This window comes from Kogia breviceps, chromosome 9 (genome assembly GCF_026419965.1).
Source record: "Kogia breviceps isolate mKogBre1 chromosome 9, mKogBre1 haplotype 1, whole genome shotgun sequence".
In the NCBI taxonomy this organism is placed as follows: Eukaryota; Metazoa; Chordata; class Mammalia; order Artiodactyla; family Physeteridae; genus Kogia; species Kogia breviceps.
In genome coordinates this window covers 36,471,060-36,490,359 of record NC_081318.1, presented here as the reverse complement: position 1 = coordinate 36,490,359, position 19,300 = coordinate 36,471,060, and the positions used below count along the sequence as shown (strand labels likewise).

The 19,300-nt window shown below is 39.0% G+C and overlaps 1 protein-coding gene across 3 annotated transcripts; it reads right to left on the bottom strand.

The window, feature by feature from the left end:
- Nucleotides 1-11,198: 11,198 nt before the first annotated feature.
- On the bottom strand, nt 11,199-18,678 carry GPR85 (G protein-coupled receptor 85). Of its 3 annotated transcripts, none has more exons than XM_067041671.1 (3): nt 18,099-18,678; nt 17,816-17,928; nt 11,199-16,705 (listed from the first exon to the last, which is right to left on the bottom strand). In XM_067041671.1, exon 3 carries the CDS (start codon nt 16,533-16,535, stop codon nt 15,423-15,425), a length of 1,113 nt encoding a protein of 370 aa, XP_066897772.1. In that variant the 5' UTR covers nt 16,536-16,705; nt 17,816-17,928; nt 18,099-18,678; the 3' UTR covers nt 11,199-15,422. The 3 variants fall into 3 exon arrangements, with proteins under 3 accessions (XP_066897772.1, XP_066897773.1, XP_058930580.1); XM_059074597.2 differs by having other exon boundaries at nt 13,676-16,705; nt 17,816-17,931; nt 18,099-18,615; XM_067041672.1 differs by lacking the exon at nt 17,816-17,928 and having other exon boundaries at nt 12,729-16,705; nt 18,099-18,615.
- Between the last annotated feature and the right edge of the window lie 622 nt (nt 18,679-19,300).

Below are 19,300 nucleotides of genomic sequence, written 5' to 3'. Positions count from 1 at the left end.
GTAGAACATAAAAGGAATAACAGGGCACAGATATCCATAATTTGGTCATTTGAAATGGAAGCAGAGCATCAAGTCTGATTAAAATTAAAAGTGCTATTATGGGAGACCTTCAAGATGGCGGAGGAGTAAGACATGGAGATCACCTTTCTCCCCACAAATACATTAAAAAAAGCATGTCTACATGTGGAACAACTCCTACAGAACACCTACTGAATGCTGGCAGAAGACCTCAGACTTCCCAAAAGGCAAGAAACTCCCCATGTACCTGGGTAGGGCAAAAGAAAAAAGAAAAAAACAGAGATAAAAGAATAGGGATGGGACCTGCACCTCTGGGAGGGAGCTGTGAAGGAGGAAAGGTTTCCACACACTAGGAAGCCCCTTCACTGGCAGGGATGGGGGGTGGGTGGGGCAAAAGCTACAGAGCCACGGAGGAGAGTGCAGCAACAGGGGTGCAGAGGGCAAAGTGGAGAGATTCCCACACAGGGAATTGGTGCCAACCAGCACTCACCAACATGAGATGCTTGTCTGCTCACCTGCTGGGGTGGGTGGGGGCTGAGAGCTGAGGCTCGGGCTTCAGAGGTCAGACCCCAGGGAGAGGACTGGGGTTGGCTGCGTGAACACAGTCTGAAGGGGTCTAGTGTGCCACAGCTAGCTGGGAGGGAGTCAGGGAAAAAGTCTGGAGCTGTTTAAGAGGCAAGTGACAATTGTTTCGGGGTGCACGAGGAGAGGGATTCCTGCTCCGTGCTTCCACAGAAGGCAGAGCACCGCCTAAGCAAGCTCCAGAGATGGGCACAAGCCACAGCTATCAGCTCAGACCCCAGAGATGGTCATGAACACTAATGCTGATGCCGCTGCCACCAAGAATCCTGTGTGCAAGCACACGTCGCTACTCACACCCTCCCAGGAGCCTGTGCAGTACACCACTGCCAGGGTCCTGAGATCCATGGACAACTTCCCTGGGAGAACACATGGCGTGCCTCAGGCTGTTGCAGTGTCACGGTGGCCTCTGCCACTGCAGGCTCACCCCACATTCCAATTATGACTACTGTACCCCTCACTCTCCATGGCCTGAGTGAGCAAGAGAGCCCTAATCAGCTGCTTCTTTAACCCCATCCTGTCTGGGTAGGAACAGAAGCCTGAGGACAACCTACATGCAAAGGTGGGGCCAAAAGCAAAGCTGAACCCCAGGAGCTGTGCGAACAAAGAAGAGAAAGAGAAATTTCTCTGTGCAGCCTCAGGAGCAGCAGATTAAATCCCCACAATCAACTTGATGAACTCTGCATCTCTGGAATACCAGAATGGACCACAAATGTTCCCAAAATTGAGGCAGTGGACATTGAGAGCAACTTGGGGCTTGCTTTCTGTGTCTGATTTGTTTCTGGTTTTTATGTTTATCTTAGTTTAGTTTTTAGTGCTTGTTTTCATTGGTGGATTTGTTTATTGGTCTGTTTACTGTCTTCTTTTTATTTTTGAAAATTGTATTATAAATTTTTAATTCTGTTTTTTTCCAGTTTTTCTCTTTTTGTGAGTGTGTATGTGTATGTTTATTTGTGTGATTTGTCTGCTTAGGTTTTCTTGTACCATTTGTCCTAGGGTTTTGATCTTTTTTTTTTGCTTTCTTTTTTATGAGTGTGTGTGTGTATGTTTCTTTGTGTGATTTTCTCTGTTTAGTTTTGTTTTACCATTAGGTTTGGGATTCTATCTGTTTTGTTTGTTTGTATTTTTACTTTTCTTCTTTTTCTTCTGAGCCATGTGGCTGGCAGGGTCTTGGTGCTCTGGCTGGGTGTCAGGCCTGAGCCTCCAAGGTGGGAGAGCTGAGCCCAGGACATTGGACCACCAGAGACCTCCTGGCCCCACATTATATCAATAGGTGAGAGCTCTCCCAGACACCTCTGTCTCAACACTAAGACCCAGCTCCAGCGAATGGCCAGCAAGCTCCAGTGCTGGACATCCCATGCCAAACAACTAGCAGGACAGGAACACAATCTCATCCATTAACAGAGAGACTGCCTAAAGTCATCCTAACTTCACAGACACCCCAAAACATAGCACTGGACATGGCCCTGCCCAACAGAAGGACAAGATCCAGCCCTACCCACCAGAACACAAGAACAAGTCCCCTCCACCAGGAAGCCTACAAAAGCCCTTGAACCAACCTCACCTACTGGATGCAGACACCAAAAACAATAGGAACTATGAACCTGCAGCCTGCAAAAAGGAGACCCCAAACACAGTAAGTTAAACAGAATGAGAAGACAGAGAAATATGTAGCAGATGAAGGAGCAAGGTAAAAACCCACCAGACCAAACAAATGAAGAGGAAATAGGCAGTCTACCTAAAAAAGAATTCAGAGTAATGATAATAAAGATGATCCAAAATCTTGAAAATAGAATGTAGCAAATAAAATAAACATTGTATTTTCTACATCTAGAAGAAGGACCTAGAAGAACTAAAGAGCCTAGAAGAACTAAAGGACCTAGGAGAACTAAACAGCAAACAAACAGTGATGAACAACACAATAAATGAAATTAAAAATTCTCTAGAAGGAATCAATAGTGGAATAACTGATGCAGAAGAACAGATAAGTGACCTGAGAGATACAATAGTGGAAATACTGCCACAGAGGAGAATAAAGAAAAAAGAATGAAAAGAATTGAGGACAGTCACAGAGACTTCTGGGACAATATTAAACACACCAACATTTGAATAATAGGGGTCCCAGAAGAAGAAGAGAGAAAGAAAGGAAATGAGAAAATATTTGAAGAGGTTGTAGTTGAAAACTTCCCTAACATGGGAAAGGGTGTAGCCACCCAAGTCCAAGATGTGCAGAGAGTCCCATACAGGATAAATCCAAGGAGAAACATGCCAAGACACATATTAATCAAACTATCAAAAATTAAACACAAAAACTGTTAAAAGCAGCAAGGGAAAAACAACAAATAACATACAAGGGAATCCCCATAAGGTTAACAGCTGATCTTTCAGCAGAAACTCTGCAAGCCAGAAGGGAGTGGCAGGACATATTTAAAGTGATGAAAGGGAAGAACCTACAACCAAGATTATTCTACCTGGCGGGGACATCATTCAGGTACGATGGAGAAATCAAAAGCTTTACAGACAGGCAAAAGCAAAGAGAGTTCAGCACCACCAAACCAAATTTACAACAAATGCTAAAGGAACTTCTCTAGGCAGGAAACGCAAGAGAAGGAAAAGACCTACGAAAACAAATCCGAAACAATTAAGAAAATGGTAATAGGAACATACATATTGATAATTACCTTAAATGTAACTGGATTAAATGCTACAACCAAAAGATACAGACTGGCTGAATGGATACAAAAACAAGACCCGATATATGTTGTCTACAAGAGACCCCCTTCAGAACTAGGGACACAGAGACTGCAATTGAGGGAATGGAAAAAGATATTCCATGCAAATGGAAATCAAAAGAAAGCTGGAGGAGCAGTACTTGTACTCATATCAGACAAAATAGACTTTAAAATAAAGACTATTACAAGAGACAAAGAAGACAATGATCAAGAGGTCAATCCAAGAAGAAGGTATAACAGTTGTAAATATTTATCCACCCAACATAGGAGCACCTCAATATATAAGGCAAATGCTAACAGCCATAAAAGAGGAAATCGACAGTAACACAATCATAGTAGAGGACTTTAACACTTTCATCAATGGACACATAATCCAAAATGAAAATAAATAATGAAACACAAGTTTTAAATAGTACATTAAACAAGATGGGCTTAATTAATATTTATAGGGCATTCCATCCAAAAACAACAGAATACACTTTCTTCTCAAGTGCTTGTGGAACATTCTTCAGAATAGATCATATCTTGGGTCACAAATCAAGCCTTGGTAAATTTAAGAAAATTGAAATCATATCAAGCATCTTTTCTGACCACAATGCTATGAGAGTAGATATCAGTTACAGGAAAAAAATCTGTAAAAATTACAAACACATGGAGGCTAAACAATACACTGCTTAGTAATCAAGAGATTACTGAAGAAACCAAAGAGGAAATCAAAAAGTACCTAGAAAAAAATGACAAGGAAAACATGATGACCCAAAACCTATGGGATGCAGCAAAAGCAGTTCTAAGAGGGAAGTTTATAGCAATACATTCCTACCTTAAGAAACAAGAAACATCTCAAATACGTAACCTAACCTTACACCTAAAGCAATTAGAGAAAGAAGAACAAAAAACCCCAAAGTTAGCAGAAGAAAAGAAATCATAAAGATCAGATCAGAGATAAATGAAAAAGAAATGAAGGAAATGATAGCAACGATCAATAAAACTAAAAGCTGGTTCTTGGAGAAGATAAAGAAAATTGATAAACCATTAACCAGACTCATCAAGAAAAAAAGGAAGCAGACTCAAATCAACAGAATTAGAAATGAAAAGGGAGAAGTAACAACTGACACTGCAGAAATACAAAGGATCATGAGAGATTACTACAAGCAACTATATGCCAATAAAATGGACAACCTGGAAGGAATGGACAATTTCCTAGGAAAGTACAACCTTCCAAGACTGAATCAGGAAGAAATAGAAAATATGAACAGACCAATCACAAGCACTGAAATTGGAACTGTGATTAAATATCTTCCAACAAACAAAAGCCCGGGACCAGATGGCTTCACAGGTGAATTCTATCAAACATTTAGAGAAGAGTTGACACCCATTCTTCTCAAACTCTTCCAAAATATAGCAGAGGTTGGAACACTCCCAAACTCATTCTGTGAGGCCACCATCACCCTGATACCAACACCAGGCAAGATATCACAAAAAAAGAAAACTACAGGCCAGTATCACTGATGAACATAGATGCTGTTCACTGATGAACATAGATGCAAAAATCCTCAACAAAATAGTAGCAAAAAGAATCCAACAGCACATTAAAGGATCATACACCATGATTGGGGGAGTTTATCCCAGGAATGCAAGGATTCTTCAATATATGCAAATAAATCAATCAGTATGATACACCATGTTAACAAATTGAAGGATAAAAACCATATGATTATCTCAATAGATGCAGAAAAAGCTTTTGACAAAATTCAACGCCATTTATGATGAAAACTCTCCAAAAAGTAGGAATAGAGGGAACCTACATCAACCTAATAAAGGCCATATATGACAGACCCACAGCCAACATCATTGTCAATGGTGAAAAACTGAAACCATTTCCTCTAAGATTAGGAACAAGAGAAGGGTTTCCACTCTCACCACTATTGTTCAACATAGTTTTGGAAGTTTTAGCCATAGCAATCAGAGGAAAAAAAGAAATTAAAAAATTCAGATCTTTACAGAAGAAGTAAAACTGTCACTGTTTGCTGATGACATGATACCCTACCTAAAGAATGCTAAGGATGCTACAAGAAACCTACTAGAGCTAATCAATGAATTTAGTAGAGTAGCAGGATACAAAATTAATGCACAGAAATCTCTTGCATTCCTATACACTGACAATGGAAGATCAGAAGGAGAAACTAAGGAAACACTCCCATTTATCACTGCAACAAAAAGAATAAAATTCCTAGGAATAAACTTACCTAAGAAGGTAAAAGACCTGTACTCAGAAAACTATGACACTGCTTAAAGAAATTGAAGATGTTACAAACAGTTGGAGAGATATACCATGTTCTTGGATTGGAATAATCAACATTGTGAAAATGACTATACTACCCAAAGCAATCTACAGATTCAGTGCAATCCCTATCAAACTACCAATGGCATTTTCCCCAGAACTGGGACAAAGAATTTTACAAATTTTATGGACACACAAAAGACTCCGAATAGCCAAAGCAATCTTGAGAATGAAAAACGGAGCTGGAGGAATCAGGCTCCCAGACTTCAGACTACACTACAAAGCTACAATAATCAAGACAGTATGGTACTGGCACAAAACCAGAAATATAGATAAATGGAACAGGATAGGAAGCCAAGAGATAAACCCATGCACATATGTTCATCTTATCTTTGATAAAGGAGGCAATAATATACAATGGAGAAAAGACAGCCTCTTTAATAAGTGGTGCCAGGAAAACTGGACAGCTACATGTAAAAGAATGAAATTAGAACACTCCCTAACACCATACACAAAAATAAACTCTAAATGGATTAAAGACCTAAATGTAAGGCCAAACACTATAAAACTTTTAGAGGAAAACATAGGCAGAACACTCTATGACATAAATCACGCAAGATCTTTTTTGACCCACTTCTAGAGAAATGGAAATAAAATAAAAAATAAACAAATGGGACCTAATGAAACTTAAAAGCTTTTGCACAGCAAAGGAAACCATAAACAAGACGAAAAGACAACCCTCACAATGGGAGAAAATATTTGCAAACAAAGCACGTGGCAAAGGATTAATCTCTAAAATATACAGGCAGCTCATGCAGCTCAATATCAAAAAAACACAACCCAATTCAAAAATGGGCAGAAGACCTAAATAGACATTTCTTCAAAGAAGATATACAGATTGCCAACAAACACATGTAAGGATGTTGTACATCACTAATCATTAGAGAAATGCAAATTAAAACCATGATGAGGTATCACCTCACAGTAGTCAGAATGGCCATCATCAAAACATCTAGAAACAATAAATGCTGGAGAATGTGTGGAGAATAAGAAACCCTCTTCTATTGTGGTGGGAATGTAAATTGATATAGCCACTGTGGAGAACAGTATGGAGGTTCCTTAAAAAACTAAAAATAGAATTACCATATGACCCAGCAATCCCACTATTGGGCATATACCCTGAGAAAACCATAATTCAAAAAGAGACATGTATCAAAATATTCAATGCAGCACTATTTACAATAGCCTGGAAATGGAAGCAACCTAAGTGTCCATTGACAGATGAATGGATAAAGAAGATGTGGAATATATATACAATGGAATATTACTCAGCCATAAAAAGAAACAAAATTGAGTCATTTGTAATGAGGTGGATGGATCTAGAGTCTGTCATACAGAGTGAAGTCAGAAAGAGAAAAACAAATACCCTATGCTAACACATATATATGGAATCTAAAAAAAAAAAAGAAAGGTTCTCAAGAACCTAGGGGCAGAACAGGAATAAAGATGCAGATGTAGAGAATGGACTTGAGGACATGGGGAGGTGGAAGGGTAAGCTGGGATGAAGTGAGAGAGTGGCATGGACATATATACACTACCAAATGTAAAATAGATAGCTAGTGGGAAGCAGCCGCATAGCACAGGGAGATCAGCTCGGTGCTTTTGACAACCTAGAGGGGTGGGATTGGGACGGTGGGAGGGAGACGCAAGAGGGAACAGATATGGGGGTATATGTATATGTATAGCTGATTCACTTTGTTATAAAGCAGGAACTAACACACCATTGTAAAGCAATTATACTCCAAGAAAGATGTTAAAAAATATGTTAAAAAAATAGTGTGCTGCTATGAAGTTAGCACATGAATAAAGGAGAAGCCTGGTGAAAGAGCATTTTAATATGCTATAGATATTCTGTAGCATTGATATCAACAAGCTGGGATTAGTTTGGATCTACAGCTTCTTGGGTAGGAGCCTAGTTAGTTGAAATATTGTATGTGAGAAATGGCTCTCAGTGGGCCAGTGTCAGTTGTGGGAAGCTCTGTTTGTTAGAAATAACCATGTCATTAATGTTCTGGGTACACAGTTGACCCAGATGGACAAACCATAGATTTGTCCAAGCTGGAAGAATTTTAGAGATCAACCACTTTATTATACAATTGAGGGAACTAAAAGGTCAAGTGATTTGACGATGGCCTATAGGCAGTCAACATCTCAGTTTCTGACACCGAGGCTGGCACCCTTTTCCACATGGCACAGGACAATTGAATAGAAACTATATTTATTGAGACCCACACACATGACCAAACTGGAGTGGTGGTATGGCAGTGGCTGTCACTTTAGAAGATGAAATCTCCTTGGTACAGTTACTGGTAAAGTAAGAGATCAAATATAAAGAATGAAGCTGAATTGGGATGGATATAGGGGGGTTCAAATGGGAAAAACATCAGCTTTAGAAAATTCAGTGAAGGATCACCAGGCATGTAAACAATGACTATGAGTTAATAGTTATACAAGTGTGAGTACCATGTGGATGCATGAATGCCAAGTGGGAAGGACTCATGAGGTAATTCTGCCATTATATTCTCAATTAATCATTCCTTTACTATGTATAGTTTTGAATGTTATGAATGGTAGAGTTACAGAAGGCTCTGGAGAGATTTCAGAATAGGGAAATAAGTGTAAGTAGTTGGGACGTGGCTGGGAATGGTGATCCTGAAAGGTGGACTTTAAAGGGAAACTGGGTAACAGATGTCGTGAAAGGATTTTACCCAGCTTACTATAATCATCCCTTTAAAATCTTCACTTTATATAAAATGTGACAAAACTGATTTAGGACTGAAGAATATGAGCTAGATGTAGGTAAAACTCTACACATGGTATGAGTTGTGTAGTCCGCTTTCAAAATTTGAGTGATGTAATGTGAACAGTGTCCTTCTAAACATTCATTTGAAAGATCAGATGGATTCTTCTGTTTCTGTGCTAATATGATCCTACGTGAAAGTGGAGAGGGCTGTTCGACAACTGACTACTTACTATTCTTTGCTTCCTTTAGTGGAAAAAGGGAGAATAGCAAGGTGGAGCTGAAGTCTGAGGGCTGGAGCTCTGTTTTTGTTTTTGGAACTCTGTTTCTGCTCCGTCACTTCAGCTTCCATTAATCTCTAACCTTCTTCAGTTATTTTGTTAAAATGAACAATAGCAATAGCAGCAGCAACATAGCTAATATTTAGTGAATGCTCACTCTGGGCTGCCTGCTGTACTAAGTGCTTTACATCCATCTTTTGCCTATTACTATTGGGTTGGCCAAAAAGTTCGTTTGGGGTTTTCTGTAACATCTTACAGGAAAACCCAGACGAAAATTTTGACCAACCCAAGACTTAACTTCTCTGTGCTTCAGTTTCTTCATTTGTAAAGTATGGAGAATGATAGCATCTACTTCTTGTGATAATCAAAGGAGTTCATATATGAAAAGTGTTTAGAACAGTCTTTAGCAAATAGTATTTAATTAATAATAGTTATTATTATCTCATTTTTTAATCTTCAAAGCAAATCTTCAAAAGTAGTGGTTGCTGCTACTTACTCCCCCGTTTACAGATAAGCAAACTGAGACTCAAAGAGTTTAATGAACTTTTTTCAAGATCATAAAGATAGTAAGGGACAGAATAAGGACTTAAACTTCCATGTCTTGTGCTTTTTAACCCCTCTGCCATTTTGGTCCTCCCCTTCCAGGCACCTAAGCCCCAGCCACACAACATTAAACTTCTCTGATTAGTACTGGGATCCTTATGTTGAACACATCATGAGCTTTCAAATCTCTCTACAGTTTGCTCATTTTATTATTTCCTTTCTCTGAAATGGCTTTTCTAACTTTGTCAAGTAGATAAAATTATCCTTCAAGACTGAGTTCAGCTGCCACCTTTTCTCTCACCTTCCTTCTCCCATCTTCACAGAGTTAATTGCTTGTCTGTGTTTCTTTTACACTTATCTCATATGTCTCTTTCAGCACTTACCACATTGTCTCATAATTTGTTCGTGTCTCTGCTGCTAAATGGTGAACTATGAGAGAACCAGTAAAAACTAAAATTTATTTAAGATGCTAGACTCTCTTCTAAAGGCTTCATAAGGATGCACTCATTGAATCCTCTCAATAACACCAGGATGTATGCTGTATTATCCCTTTTTTATTGAGGAGGCATAGAAAGGTTAAGTAACTCGTCCAAGATGATATATGCAGTAGCCACACAATAAATGATTGTTGAATTGAATTATATTTAAGTAAAAATACTTACTAAAAATGATCAAAATTTCTTTTTTTCCCTGGAGAAAATGAAGTCTCTAGGATGGAGAAGAAGAGAACAAACTCCTCTTTCATCTAGTCCAATTTTTTTTCTTAAAGCTATGAAAAGAAACAGCTAATTAACTTTAGCTAGTTGAAGCTCAATTATCAATTCAGCTTTAAAGGTTTTTAATAATATAATAACTTTTTCCCATGCTATAGTAAATGACTTACTTCCCATTGATCATTATTCCCATGATCTTGAATACCCATATAAGTTAAATGTTATTTTATTGTCTGTTCAAAACTTCATAATCCAGGACATGCATTACAGTGTCAATTTTAATGCTGTGTCCAGAAACTATAATTTTCCAAACACACAGAGAAAAAAGCAACTGTTTTCTGCCTCTAAGCCAAGCTTAAGAACCTGTCTTTCTGAGGATGAGATCCTATGGCACCAGAAGGAGCCAAGGGACTAGATGTGAATGCCAGGTGTGAATAATTTCAAACCCCAAACCACCTGTTACTCCTTTAAGGCCTTTTTTCACAGTCACTCAGAGGGAAACACACTCTTTTTTACTTTGCTCTGGGGCCTTTCAGGGCTCCAGCCCTTGTATTAACTGCCTAATCTGGTGGGAGGAAAACTAGCTTTAAAAGCCTTTAAAGGGTTTGAGCAGCTAATAGACATCATTCCCTTGGCAAAAGGATGTGATATAAAAACTGCTTCTCCATTTTAAAAACAAGGTCTTATTTATGTAATCCTTTTATAAAGTTAAAGCCTCTTGGTTTAAATATATTTTTTAGAGCTTGTTACAATGCAGTAAATGGCAAAATGAGTTAGCCAAAACAATCTTTTCTCCATTGCCCCAGTTCTCAATAGCCCTTTAGCTTATTTGACTGCTTCGACTGATGGCAAAAAATAATCCAGTCATTTCCAAATGCTCCCTTAGTTTTAACCACTGTATAGACTAATTATGAACTTGTGCCTCAAAATTGAGCAATTCTATAATTTTAATATGGTATAAAAAAAGTTTGTGCGAGAATTAGCAAAGTCACAGAACACTAGCATACCCAGAGTTAAGAACAAAAGAAAAATGTCAGCAACAAACAATTATCTTAGTAGACCCTGCAATTTCCATTAAAAACATTTATGAGACTATTAACAAACATGAAAGTGATGCATTTTTGCATAGAAAAAGACTCACGTGATTCTAGAATGGTAAATAACCCATAATTCTGGTAATCATCAGTCTTGTATTTAGGCAGTACTTGAAACACTGCTATTTGTCATCTTATCTTTTTAATTTTCTTTTTAATATAAAGTTAATATAAGTTGGAATTTTTGTTTTGCTTTGTTTTAATAACAATATAGTTTATACTACACGTGGAATAAAGAATGGAACAAAGTAAATTTATCTAATGTAAGTAAATTTATCTACAGAAGTGAAGGGTTTTGGTTCTGTTTGCAACTGTCCTACAGTAATCCCCATTGCAACACAATGTGCTAATACATGCCTTAGCTGAAAAGGATATGTCTCTATAATTGTAAGTACATTTCATTGTATTTGCAATAGAAGTAAATTTTGGAGGCCAAATAAACTTTTCAGCTGATGAGGGCAGGGGTAGGGAGTTTTGTTGTATCTACAGTAAGGAATAAGAAAAACGCTGAAGGAGTAGCATGCTTTCATAATAAAAGATATGTACCCTGTTTCACAGGTTATTCCCATCTTTGCTTGAGCACCACGGGAGGCCCCCTGGGAATTGACATCTTAGTGCCTTCCTTTGATTGCACTTTACCCAGGCATTCTCATGCTAACTTGCAGGAAGGTAGGAGTATGGAAGAAAGAACATCTTCCTGTCATTTGAAGGAATTGAAATATCTCCACGTGGAAGTGGAGAGTCAGGAGTGGGAGGACTTTAACGCTCAGGTTTTGCTGTTACTTTGTGTAAGCACTAACAACGAGGGAACTTAGGGTTCCAAAACACAGCACGGGTGATTCATCTAAATGAAATGTGAGCAGAATGGGGGGGCTCCCTCTGAATTGAGGGAGTATGATATATAAAAGATCCCAGGGAATACTGGGAAAGATAGGGGATAAGGCATGAAGGGAAAATGGAAGACAGTCCATTTATGGTCATTAATATCAAGTCCATTTTAGAAACATTTACTATTTTAACACTTGTAACTTGTTGCTACTACATATTTAATTCTGTTCTGCCTGTTTTCTACTGTGCTCTCAGCACCAAGCTCCGTGCCCAACACATATTTGTTGAGTGAAGGAATAAATAAGCATTTCAGTTAGTATTCATGGATGTAGAGGCAAATGGATAAGGGGCCATAACCATGTAAAGACAAATCAGTTATTAACCTCTATGAAAAATGCTGGTGTTGAAACCCAACCAGCTAACATTTGAGAAGATAATTCAGTCAATAGGTTGTCCCACAAATAATTTTAAAATCTAATCACTAAGGTTAATTTTGTATTATTTAAATGGAGCCTCCGTGGGAAACTGAGCCAGTTACTCACCTCCTTCTGCCTCAGTTAATATCTGCATAGGATTTCACAGTCACAGACTTAATGCCTAGCTCCAGCCAGGCATCTCACAAATAAATCCACTGTGCACAAAAGGAACCAGATGAGATTATAGACACATCCATGCAAACACATCACCACTATTAAGGAAAACAATCTAAAGCCTGTTCAACTCAGATGTAATTAGTCCTAGAGGGACACATTATTACTGATAAAGGGTTTTTCTCACAGGGAAGTTGGACTCCCCAGTGGGAATGTATTTTTATGGGTTGAAGATTAGTAACATTTTCAAATTGAATTAGTTGCAACTGTTTTTCAATATTGAATATTGGAATGGGTGCCAAAATAGATAATGTGATTTGGTCCTTGAGTCACTGAAGCAGACTTTTATTTTATATAATTGCTACCATTACTTATTGATTTAAAAATAGCATTGATTAACTGGGGATATATCTCACCCACTGCTTGCCCCTTGACCTGAAATGCCAAGTTATTCAAGAGTAGGCTTAAATGAGAGTCACTACAGTTCAGTATTATTCACTGATCACTGGGGTTGATCACTTACCAAAGCTGTTGGAATATGTTGTTCCAAATAGCTAGGTAGAATCAGGCAATCTCACATGGTTGTTGCTCTTGACTCCCCAGTCTCCTAGTCTTAATCCATGCCTCAGGTTTTTGTGTGTATAATGGAAGCCAGTGTTGATAAAACCTGGTCTCTCTGGCCTCAAGATCATTGTTGAATTTTCTACTGATTGCTGGTGATATTTGAACCTCTAAGTGAAGCTCTTTATAAATACAGTCATGGTAATTAATTATGTCTCTACTGTAAACTTTTTGAGTTGGAAACATAATGTTATCCCAATATCTTTTGATAGCATTTCCTTAATTGTATTTTAGATAATGATTTTAGTACCAAAAGGGGTCTTTATTGCTAGATTCAGTTCACTGTTGTACATTAAATTTTGTCTCAGATCCAATCAACTTTGGTATGAAGTAAAAATGAGTTCAGAGTGCTCACTAAATCATGGCTTGAGCTCTCCTTATATGAGCAAAACTGAATTGTTGCATATATCATTGAAATATTTCAATGATTTATTTTTCATTACTTATATTTATATTGATGTTTCCTTTACAGAAACACTGTAGCAATAAAGAATTCTGTTCCATTAGACTCCTAATCTTTTCAAGTACCAAATACAAATAAAAACCCCAAACAAACTAAAACAATGAATAACAAACAAAAACAATAACAACTTTTCTGGTTTTGTCATAATGTAATTGTAAACCATTCTTCTTACAAGTTATGTATTTAGAATCCAAAATTTCTACCATGGCCCAAAATAAAATGTGATGGTTATATTAAAATTCTGAACCAACCAACTAAGCAGGTTTACATCTTTAAATATTACTGGCTTGTAAGAATAAATAGGATAAATACGACAAAAGGTACCAAATAATGCTTTTGCAGATAATATTATTTGTCAGTTTATCAGCTTTAGGTTCCCGATCATTCATGCATTTTCAGTTCCAGAATATAGTAGCTACAAAAATAAAGAAACAAAACCATAATAAAGCTAGTCTTCCTATTTTGTGCTTTCCTCCCAATTAAAAAAAAATTAAGTGCCAAAAATGTAAAATTTATTCCAAGAAAAGTAACAGGCTACACAAGTAAATTTTGGCAAATGCAACTTTATATTGAAATTCACACATCTGTATCTTGAAGAATGAGACTCACAGACTCTAATGTATTTCTGAAATACTAGAAATCATATTATAAGCTTTCACAAGTTAAAACTGAAATAATTTAAACGACCAATACACTGAATGTGCAGAAAGTATAAACAAGACTGTGCCTTCGGTAGAATAAAGGCTTTACAAATTGTGCAGGATGTCATACTAAGGCGGTGGTCTCCCCTTGACAGCTGACTTAAAATATAAACACACATCAACTGCCTGCTTCTTAGAACACACTAGAATGGGTAGCACAACTCAGAAGAAAATCTCATTATCCCAGTGATGTGCACCTTAATTTTCAAACCATGTGAGGAAAAAGGAAAAAGAGTATTAAATGGTGGTCCATGCACTTCCAGTTGCATGACCATGACCAGTTACTGATTCAATTTCCCATGACTCCAATTTGCTCCAATGCTAAATAAGATGAAAGATACTAGATAATCCTTTAAGGCAACATGTGTTTATTCTGCATTATTAGAACTGCTCAATTGTGACCGGTTGGAACCATTAATGTTGCCTCCCAGACCAGTATCTAGTATTTGTAAAATATAGATGAATTGCAAAAACTTTATACCAAATCAACAAAAACCACATAATACAGTTCGATGCTAGCAATTTCACTAGTAGGTAAGGAAAGTGGTATTTTGAAACAGTAATGTATTAATACAAAAAAAGTAAACTCTAATTGGAACGAATATACTGCTTTGGAATGCTCCCCAAAACTTACAAGGCGAGTTTTTTAAAGTGTGGTAATCCAATAATTCATGGCATGTCTTTAGTGAATTACAGTACTTTAAGTCCCCAAATATTTTAGTCCTTGCAAAACAATAATAGTATGAAATGTTTTAAGTCTTCAAACTTCTAAAATTAGTTTTTATCAACACATTTACCTCATGTCAACTTAATTTATTAAGATGTCCAATGCTAATTGTTTTTTTTGATGTTTTTTCATAAGTAGTGATATACACAGCGTTTAGCACTGATACTTAGCACCTGCTACTTTCATTATCTAGTTTTCAACCACATAAAGAAACTTAGGGCAGTGGTTCAGTCCTTTCTTAATTACAAACCTTCGCCGGCAGTCAGCAGGATCACTCTGAGATTTAAAATAGGATTATAGGTGAACTATTGCAAAGACTGCAGAGTGTTGCCCAAATCCTTATAACTGCTGATCCCATTCTTGATTTTCTTCTCAAGAAATGGCTACAGGCCACAATTGCTTAGCAGAGAAGGTTAGTGTTTCACAAGGCTAAAGATTTACAGATGCTCCTTCATATAACACAGTAAGGTTCCCTTGGTAACCTGGATTTTCTGCAGTAAAGAAGGGTTGTGCTGAAACAGCGCCTCAGCTCCCTGTTGGAGAAAATGCAGACAAAAGGATTGATTCCTGCTTGGGCAAAACTCATCCAAACAGCAGCTGTTAGAAATCCCCCTGGTACTACAGGCCCTCTTGCAAAAACTCTCCAGTAACAGGCCACCAGGTAGGGGCCCCACAAGGTTAAGAAGAGAAAAGTCATTATATAGAACATTCTGCTGATTCTTTTCTCCATTTTGAACTCATCTAAGACCAATAGCCTTCTTCTGCTCGTGGTGTTTGCATTTTGCCTGATGCCCAGCAAGGTGGGTGGTGTGGGACCCCTTCCAAATCCTGCTAGCCAATTGGCAGCTGCCTGGCCACTGGCTCCAGGGCCATGAAAAGTCCAGTTCTGGCTGACTGCTGCTACAAACTGGACTGGCTTCATTTTCCTTCGGTCGTGGACAAAAAATATCAGCTTGAGGTAGACAAGCTGTGTAGCTAGGAGGATGAGGGCAAGGAGCAGCATAAATCCTAAGGAATCATTAGCCCTGAAGGAGCGGTGTTGGAAGGTACATTGATCTTCTTCCCTAATGAATGAGTAAGTGCCCACATCCAAAACTGGGGGGAATGCCATGGCCACAGACAGAGTCCACACCATGCAGATCACAGCCAGACACGTCCAAAAGGTCAGCCTCTTTGTATAGAAGCGGTGATGGGCAATAGCTAAGTATCTGGTGACACTGATACAGAAGAGCATGAAAGCAGTGTGGAAACAGGACAAAACCCCCAGAAAGGCAATCACTTTGCAAGTCAGAGTCCCATAAGTCCAGGTAGAGCCATTTTTGACAGAGTTGAATACAAATGGGAAACAAATTGCAGATCTGAGGATATCTGAACAGCAAAGATCCAACAGGAAGTAGTAAGGTGCTCTATGCAAGGTCTTATCTTTCACTAGCAAAATGGAGATCAGAAGGTTGCCCACCACGCTGACTCCTATTATGAAACCCAAGGAAGTCAGTTTCAGAAAGGCTGTTAGAGGAGAGAGATTTTGCAAAATGTTGTCAGCTGCATGGCTATAGTTCGCCATAGATGGATGGAGGATAAAGATACAGCCTCAGTCAAGTCTCATGATCTAGATATAAGAACAAGGAAAAGATATATCCATACATTTTACTGAAAATGTAATCCACAAAGAGAACTGATCGGATCTGCAGTCATGCTTCCTCTTTTCTTCCATTTGATTTGCCATCAGAATATCTGGAAAAAAAAAAAGAGCTATCAGTTCTAAAGTTAACAAGCAATGATGTCAGGCAGTGCTAACATAAAGCTGTTCATTTATGGGGAAGCAAATAAAGTTTTAATTTGAATAGTATTATTTGCTTTAGTATTTTTGCTTGAGATTTCAGAGAATTGGCTTGTTTAGTTTTCTGAGCTAGATGAATTTTAAAATGTCCCTATTTAAAAAAACATACATTTGATTGGGCACCTTTAGGAGAGAAGGAATAAAATGTTCCCCAGTTGTAAAATATGCCAGTCCAGGAGTTAATCACTAGTGTTGCAATGGAATCTACAAGATTGCTAATAGGAGACAGAGAAGAGACTACCCACATTTATCTGAGGTCTGTTAGTATCTGTCAGTGTTTTCCCCGCAGCTTCTCTGCTGATATGGATCCAAAGAACCCTTCCAAAATATATGTCTTTTAACTCAAGTGCCACTATTCATGCTGCATATTATAAGAGGAATATTTGTTGATTCATCTTAAAGCACGATTTCAACATTAGACTTCTAAATTAATAGGAACTTGTCCCAGGATTTGATGTGATTTAATCTTTTGTCTTTCCCTCCCCACCCCCCCCATTTTTGGTAAATCTTTTCTCTTTTAAACCCACATGATTATTAAAAATGGTTAATGTAAATATTGGTCAGGGAAACACCCAGAGGAATAATGCATTTATATTTGTAAACCGTGGCTGCCTGAATTAAAATGAATTTAACATGAACCTGTATTTCTTGGGCAATTAAGCTTTTCCCATTTACACTGATAATCTTTGTTGCAAATTGCAAGTGGCTTCATTTTAAAACAAAATGCACATTGTTTCCTAGGTGTTGGGGAGCTCCACCAGGGAAATCGGCTTTCTCTGTTATTCCCACCAAGCATGTTTCCTTTGCCACTTCTCACTTGCCCGGAATATGCTGATAGAAGCCCAGGCAACACTGCGTTCGATGATTTTAATTTCCCCACCGGTACATCCCCGGGTAAATACCGATCGCATCATGCAACATTACGAAACCTGAAATCCGCCACCCCTGGATTTATAATGGGGGGGTGGAGGAGGGGGAGGGGGAGAGAGACATGCATTACATACGCGAAGATGGGGAGAGATTGCTTCTGTGCTGCAAGGGAACTGTTCCCGGTGATTCGCAGTCTGATATTCCTCAGTCTTGCAACGCTTTCCAGAAATGGAGCTCTCAATAAGCCCTACTGAAGATGCATTGTCTGAATGTACTTCCATTATGCAGTTTATTGTCAAAACAACAACAACAACAACAACAAAAAACTCAAGGAGGGCTCTTTCCCGGTGAACCTGCAGTTTCATCAACACTGTGCGCCCCCTCCCCCCAAACTTAACCGAGAGTATATCCTCCTACCTGTTGGTGTTGGATATCCCGACAGACTATAGCTTCTTCTTTCTATAAATTGCTGATTTTTTTTTTTGCCTTAGTGCCTTGACTGAGCATCCAGGCAGGGCTCGGCGGCGCCTGCGCGCTGGAGCCTCCTTGAGCTCCAGCCGCGTCCTCCCCTGTCGCAGCGGCACCGTCTCCCCCAGTAACGCAGGGGCAGCGGCGGCGGCGGCGGCAGCGGTGGCGAGGGCGGCGGCAGGGGCTGCCTCAGCCTCTGTGGAGCCAACAGGAGCCCCGACCCGTTTCCAGAGCGGGCTGGGTTTATTGAATGTCCTGTCCTGTTGAACTGGCAAAATTGGCCTGTGTCCCCTTGCGGCTCCTTCTGAACTTTTCCCTCCCTGCACTGGGAGTGGGGTTTGGAAAGGCTCGTTCAGGACCTCAGGCCCACCCTCTTCCCTTAGGGCAGCGCACCCCGGAGCTCGGGGTGCCCGCCCCCACCTCAGCTTCCGGGAACCCTCGCTTTCCCCATTTTCCTCCATGCTCTTTTAGGGCGGTCCAAAGCATTGGGAGCTTCTTTCAGCTTTCTTCTTTAATGATTTCCCCAGCTGACTGCATTTGCAGGTTAGCTTGGTGTGGGGGAGAGTGGAGGGGAGGGGAGGGGAGAAAGAAAAAAGAAAGGAAAAGAAAAAAAAAAAGGAAAAAAGGCATAGTCAGGAAAAATCTTGTCAATGGGGAAGAAGGAAAAGCAGGTTAGGGCAGCCCTTTGTTAGTCTTCTGTTCTCCAGTGCACGCAGATATGCGTTAAGCAGGAAGAAACTAAGTTCAGAGGAAAGCTGCAAAATGATTTATGTCCATTCTACTTTAACGAATATGACTATAGGACCAGGCTTACACAAATTTTAAATGAATGCTCCTCGCATTCCACCCCACCAAGCAATAGCCTCTCTTTTGCTTCTTGCAAGTAAGGCTGACCAATAGATTGGTAATGTCACAGCAGTTGTATGTATGTGAGTTTCCTTCCCCCCTTTGTTGTTAAGGAAGAAAAATACTAGGAATATAACGATTCATAAAACTTACACCCGTCCAAAAGGTCCGATGATATCACAAGACAGTACATAGCCTGACACCTGGGTGCTTAGGGATGTCTCTGGAATCATGGATTTCCTTATTTTACCATTTCATAAGAATTTTGTTTGTGGGGGTGGTATAAGATTTTAAACGACAACTCC

Bases quoted from the DNA above. Each gene is read 5' to 3' on its own strand.
- GPR85 (XM_067041671.1), bottom strand. From the start codon at position 16,535: ATGGCGAACTATAGCCATGCAGCTGACAACATTTTGCAAAATCTCTCT.